The sequence below is a fragment of the Nestor notabilis genome, unplaced genomic scaffold (assembly GCF_000696875.1).
Source record: "Nestor notabilis isolate BGI_N333 unplaced genomic scaffold, ASM69687v1 scaffold20202, whole genome shotgun sequence".
Lineage (NCBI taxonomy): Eukaryota > Metazoa > Chordata > Aves > Psittaciformes > Psittacidae > Nestor > Nestor notabilis.
The window spans coordinates 9,456-16,523 of record NW_009918950.1 but is presented as its reverse complement, the minus strand read 5'-3'; the positions used below and the strand labels follow the sequence as shown (position 1 = coordinate 16,523).

Genomic DNA, 7,068 nt, shown 5'->3' with positions numbered 1-7,068 from the left:
CGTTCGGGTCGGGGGAGAAAATGGCGCCGTGTGGCGCGGTGAGGCCGGCGTCTGTGTGAGCCATGTTAGGTGTCGGGGGCTGCTTCTAGTAGTTGAGCATGTCCACTGGGGCATGTGGAGGGGGAATCCCAGACACAATAAATCGCCGCTTTTGTGATAGGGGATGGGAGAGGGTTCTCTGAATAGTTCCGCATGCTTCGCATTCCCTTTGTTCTGCAGAAAGAAAACGCCAAAGGGGTGAAAAACCAACCCAGAGCAGCCCCGAGGGGAAAAGCAAGAGCGATTGCTCTGTGATTAGTAATGCTTGATGTACAAATCCGGTTTTTTCCAAGGTAGGTGGTGTCAAGAAGCAGCTGATAGGTGCAGCCTCAGAGCAAAAACGTCTACTGGTCTGCCTAGTTTCAGAACAAAGGGAGGTTAACTCTACGGGATTGGAGTTATTTGCATACAATCTATTGCACTTCCTTGCAGAAAAAGTTAAAAAGAGGGCTGACAAGGCTTAGGAGCTATCTGTAGTTAAGTGAAGCTTTAAATCAAGTTGACGCTCTCACAACCCTTGGGGTGTTGGTGTGATTTCCATGATGTGAAGCATGGGTTTTGCTTTGATAGAAGCCATCCATTATGTAAGCAAACTGGTTGCATAATTGTACAGACGGAAAAATAAATTTAATTTATTCATCAGAAAGTGTGATGTTCCTTCCACCTGGGATTTCGTTTAACTCTGCGAGAAATAGAGTAAATTGTGAGAGCTCAACAGCAGATGCCACTACCAAATGGAGCCAGAGCATCACTCCAGGCCCCCAGTTAAATGTATTTTGAATACCTAACAGAAGAATTATGAGCATCACAATAAAGTTGCTACAAGTAGGCAACAGCCATTTTCTTCTTGCTCCTTTGTTTCTGTTCTGCACTGTGGTCTGTGGAAGACCAGTTTCTCCAGTCCCATCACATGCAATAGCACAGAAACTCTGAGGCCAACAATGTCAGCATTAATTTTTGATACTACTCATCATACTAGTAATTTTAAAAAACAGTTATGCAGAAGGGGTTAAGGCTGAAAAATGCAGACCTGGGATTTGCAAAAATAAAATCCCTGTGAAGACACAGCAGGAGACTGAAAGGACAGAAATGTGACCTTAGTAATTGTTGTTAATGTGCCTGCATTTCACTAAGCTGAGGAGTATAGCATTAAGATTTTGGTAATTAAAAGTTTGATTACTACACCAAGGACGTTAATTTTACCATTCTCCTCATGTGAGACTCTCACTGACATCCCTAAGAAGTCTCCCATGAATGGAGCCCCGCCCCCAGGCCTCGCTGTCACCTCTGCTCGGGTCTGTAGCTCAAACTGGATGCTGGCCATGTCCACAGCTGGGAGTTTCTGCCCAATTTATTCATGAGCATTTGCCACGTTATGTGCTGTGGCATGGTGAAAAACTGCATAGTCTGATTTCACACATTCTTAACCTCCTCGCGCAGCATATCAATAGTCTAGATTCCTGCAGTAGTTACAAGATGCTAAACTCCATGTCTGCTTTGCCATTTGCCTGTCCTCCTGTGTACCCAAGAATATTAATTACAAGGATCTGTAATTAATAATGGAATTAAATAATTGAAAGACAATACTCACAAATACTGCGGATACCTCACAGAATAAAAAACATTTATTAACATCTGAACAACCCCTCAAAAATGACCCCCACAATTGCTCTTTATAAAACATTGTAAAACTATCAAGCTGCTATTTCCAGCTTCCTACCTCCATCCCTGATGTGGGTTAAGAAACGTTCAAAACTCTCAATGCATTGAAATAAAACTGTGGTAAGTTTTCCAAACAACATTATTCTGTTTTAGTTACAAGAACCTGTCCATTCCTAATAGAAGTTAATCTTTCCAAGAGCATACCTCGTAATCAGTGAAAACCGAAGAAAGATTTTCACAAAGGGAACTTTTCAAGCATCTAACAACATAGTGAAGGAGCACAGCCTTGTCTAGACCTAGCTACTGAGCACAGCACAGGGAAGTTTTCTGCACATTTTTCTGTCTCTCTCTGCAAACAGGTAAATGTACATGACAAACTAAACATGTCACATCTCCTGAGTGGCAGGGTCTGAAAAACTGCATTGTCTCTATTGTACTTTTTCAGAACATATTTTTTCATCTTTCTAGGCTTATTTCCATTCCACATTGGAGTTTTGTCCTGTTTGTCACATGGAATTTCTGTCACCAAAACAGTACTGAGAAAGTTGCTTCCTGGCATTTTGATACACATCAACACAACCAGGTTTGTATGGTATTTCAAATGGACTCAGACAGCACAAAAAATGCAAAATATTCGACTTAACAGTACAGTTGTTTAAATTGCCTGTTTTATCATGGTGATAGGGAGAAATGCTACGTTGACACAAACACCAGATGCACCAGTTGTAACAGAACATCTGAGCAACATCGTGGGGAGCTTGCTTTGCTTGTTAATATAACACAGGGCTGAGACTGCATCCTATCAGCTGAAGATGATACTTGGGAGATGGAGCCAAAACACTGCACATAGTTTGCGTGGTTCCAAGTTAAGCTAGAAGGTCAATGATTAACCTCTGTCTGACAAGTAAAGCAACACTTAGAATTTTTTTTCTGGGGATGAGCTAAGTGAAAATTCAAGGTGGCTTATAATGGAGAAAATAAAGCTGTCTCCAGAACATCCCAAGCTTTGAAACCATATAGATGACTAAGAGAATTTGGCCATTCTGCATTTCTCGAACACAGTATTAGCCACATCTGGTAATGGCACAAAACGGAACTAAGATGCTAACTGTCACTCTGATGTAAATGTGAGACATGAGATTGCAGGAGCTAAACTCTACTGGGAATGATTGCTATAAGTTAAGGCATCCCCTTGGAATAGATATCAGCAAGAAAATAAAAAGCTTACAGAAGTGTGGGATTTAGCTGAAGTTTAGAAAGCCTCTGACTAATTCCAAGGGAGATTAAGCTACAAAGGATCTTACAAAAAGTAATTAGCAAAAATGACTTAGTTTCTCACTGCCAGTTTAAGTTTGTCAAAACCTTCCAAAGTTGCTCTTACCACTAATATGGAGTGGATGGAGAAACACCAGCTTAGATCCCCCCTCTGAAACCTCATCACTTCTTATCCAGTCTTTTCAGCTATTGAGAAACAAAAGGAGCAAAATACTGCTGGATTTGACCAGGTGGATAACCTTGCAAATGGCAGAGCCATCTGGTGAATACCATGTGGTGGAACCTAGAGGCTGCTTGAACTAGTGCCAACTGTTCAAGAGAAATTTTGAGGTAAGGAGCTTTTAAATAAATGCCATCCAATTGTCAGTACTGAATCTTCCATTGCTTTTAGAAGGAAAGCAGGTGAAATCCCTACAGAAGAATGATAACGTGTGAAAACACAAGAGCATTTTTCTGTACAGGTGTCACAGGAGGAAGGCAGTGATCTTGGCAGTCATCATATTCAATCCTCTCTTTTCCAGTAGCAACTCACAAACAGGATAAGCAGTGGTATCAAAAAGGGTCTGGACCTGACTCTGAAGCAACTGCTGATCAGATTTATCAGATTAATGGCATGAACCTCAAGACTAGAGTGGCAACCCCCAAACAAAAAAACCCCAAAACACTGACACCCCATCCATCAAAACCGTCCACAACCATACAGTGCTAACATCACAGTGGCTTTCATGATTCAGAGGCGCAAAGGACACTTGCAATAAATAAAGCTGCTGGACCTGGGAAGAGACTCATACTGTCCCAAAAGAGGGAAAGATTTTTCAAACACTGTGGGCTTACGCCACCATCTTGATCTCTCGTATGATGGAACAGTTGTAAAAACCCCAAGAACTTCTATATCCAAGAAAGCAGGAATTTTCAGCACAAAAAGCTCTAAAGGGGATGGAGAGAGGACCAAAAGAGCTGTGTGGCATGCGTATGAAGGTTGGTACAGGAGATGTAAACTAACACTACAGAATTGGGGAGCTCAGACAAGTATCAACTTTGACAGAGGTCCAACTAATTTCCCACAAAAGTTTTCTGATACGAAACAATTCGTTCTTCTTACTCAGGCTGTAGATCAGTAGATGAAGTGTGACTTAAGCAATTAATGCTCCAAATCTGATTCAGGATTTTCAGGTGGAAAAAGGAAGAATCCCTTAAAAACAAGCTTGATTGAAGCCTCCATTTCATCATGCAGTTGTCAGAAACTAAAAAAAATGGGCAAAAGCACTTCCCTCTAAGAGCACAATAAGGGAGAAAGCAAGTTTTCTTTTTCAGTGTAAGAATGCATATATACAAATGGGAAGCCGTATACAAGTTATTATCAAGACACAACTAAACCTCCAAGTGTGAGCAATTTATGTAGCCCCTCAGCTCTGTGAAGGAAGGTATCCTAAGTCAGGCATGTCTCAAGTGATCTTGAAGTTAGTTTATTCTCAGTGCTTTTTACTGGGTTTTTGGAGTAAGGAAAACAGCCTCTAAGGGACACACAGATAGCACAGTATACTGTGAAGAAGGCAAAAGGAAACACGTATTACTTCTACAGACCATGAAGCAATGTGGAAAATGTCTCAATCAAGAACAGTATATACAATCAATCAATCAATGCACTTACATACGCTATCACCTGCTGGGAGAAGTGGATTCTCTGTAAAAAAACAGAGTGTAGGTTTTGAGGCTGCAGTTTCCTCATTATCTAATGATGCCAGTACAAAACATCTGTGTAAGTCAGTGTGACAATCTATATAGTCAGGGAAAAAAAATACTGTTTCTGTGCTACTATCTGCCTTATCATCAATGTAAGTATTTAAAAACATGACATGGTTTCAAGCCTTGCTGTAAATCAGTAAGGCACAGTCTGAACACAGGGGAACCGCCTTTATTAATTTGTGTTATTTCCAACAATGATTAATTTAACCATTAAAACCCAGAAGTCTTGACTATTTAATAACTACTGAAACAGCCAGACCTTCCCAGCCCATTTCATGTTCTCCTGAAGCCACTTTAGAGCAGATGTAAGCTCCAAGCTGTAAACTTCTTCCATATTAACATTCATTGTCATATGCTTAAGAAAAAGCTTTGGATCAGATACACGAGCAGCCAGGATCAGTCTCTCCACTGCTGCCTGGTAGTCACTGCTATTCTGAACTGTCTGATCTGCACATCTGTAAGTGAATTTTCACAAACAGAAAGTTAGGTACCATACAGGCCTTGTGTCACTTGCCTGATGCTTTATACTGGCAACAAGATTACAAAACATTAAAATAATGTCTAATTCTCACTTCACTTAGAACAGACTATGTCCATTTCTAGACAAATTCTAGCTGATTATTCTAAAGAATTAAAGAGTTAGGAAAAGTGTATTTTAAACATATTCTATGATAATGAAAAGTAATGGGATTTAATGCTAGTGCAGAGTAGGTCTATAATAGTCACAGCATGTTTTATGAAGAAATGTTTGACTCTGGGCTGGAAAATTCAGTAGAAGAATGTGAACCAATTTATGAACTGGATATAGCAAGCATCATGCATATGCTTGAATCCAAAAGGATTGCTCATTTTTGGTGTGTAATCACATTTGGAGTAAGGATGTGCCTAAGTGACATGCCTACATTTCTGCAGGAGCAGAATTTACCCTTTAAGCAAACAAGCAGAGGTACAATAGCATACACATGAAAACAAGAAGTAAAAAACTTGTTTATCAAAAGAACAAAATAAAAGAGATGTATTCCTTGGGAAGGAAGACAGGGTTCTCAAATTTGAGATGTCCCTGCTCATCTTTCTTAACAAATGTAGCTTTTTTAGATAGTTTCACATTTTGATGCTGAGCCAGTCAATCTCAAGAGAAAATGGGGTCTTGAAAAACAAAATGTAGGTATAATCTAGTGACATTGGTTGGTGGCTTATGGACAAAAGGAAAAAGCAACAAAACACATTCTTATCTGAAGGTATGAAGTCTCACAGAAAGGGGGGAAAAATTAAAAAAATTAATATTGAGATATCCCCTATAAAGAGAACCAAGTAAAATGGCTTCATGCGCTTTCCAAAAACAGCCAAGAAATTTTCAGAGTTGCTGTTTGAAAGGAGTATTTGACAGTGCTCTTCTGCTGCACTGCTTAACCACAACACAAGAATCTATACACCAAGATATCAAGCTATCCTGGTTTTGAAAATACAGCACACTTAGTGGGACAGATGTACTCAGGGAACACAGGCCAGTATCACTCTGGAACGATTACTTTCCTGCTACACACATGTAAAAACAATTAATAACACCACCTCCCCATTCCCTTTTACTGTTCTATAACCAGTTTAGAAACGAGGACTAAAACCAACTTTAAACCCAAACATTCTTTCCCAGACAATGGAAAATAAGATCTCTCATTAATTACGTGATCATATGGATAAATACAATCAAAATGACACATATCTGACAACAAACCTTTTCAGTATTATTTGAAGAGTCTGACTAGTAGCCATTGGACTTTGAATATCACTGGCATTCGAAACAAGAAATATTTCAATGGCCAACAGCATCTCAACCTCTGATAGGTAAGATGGAATCATCAGGAGTTTGTGATACAAATTTCCCTGCAGTGGTGGTGGGTAGCAACCCAATGATAAAGCACCTGAGAGTAAATGCAAAAGTGTATGGAATTAGGATTACCAATACTGAACATAAATCTGTTTTCTTCAGTATATGGCTAAGAATGTGGAACACTCCCCCAAACTCTTAATGGATTTTACTTTTCCACCTGTGAAATGGCCTGATTTGAGAAAACAGCAAGTAGTATTCGCTTACAATATTCACTGTGATAAAATGTTATTTTTATCAATGAATATTATCCATGATGATTAAAAATGTCAGAAATCCAGAGACTCCAAGTGTGTAATAATGCAAGTACAATTTAGGACAGGTCAGACAGAAGCTTTTTTAACTATGACCACAGTGAGAGAACGTTTGAACAGCATCTCCCCCTTTGCTCCCTTGTCTTCTGCCAAGTGACTCCAGAGCCCTAAGCTATATAGCACTTCAGGAAAAAAAAACAACAAACC

General features: G+C 39.6%; 1 protein-coding gene across 1 annotated transcript in view; it reads right to left on the bottom strand.

The window, feature by feature from the left end:
- Positions 1-4,963: 4,963 nt before the first annotated feature.
- The window catches only part of LOC104402189 (testis- and ovary-specific PAZ domain-containing protein 1-like), a gene marked incomplete at its 5' end in the record, with an annotated part of 11,469 nt that continues 9,364 nt past the window's right edge, over positions 4,964-7,068 (bottom strand). The window contains 2 exons of the mRNA XM_010009996.1: positions 4,964-5,177; positions 6,455-6,641. Coding sequence (XP_010008298.1) covers positions 4,964-5,177; positions 6,455-6,641 — 401 coding nt within the window. The remainder of the gene's footprint in view (positions 5,178-6,454; positions 6,642-7,068) is intronic.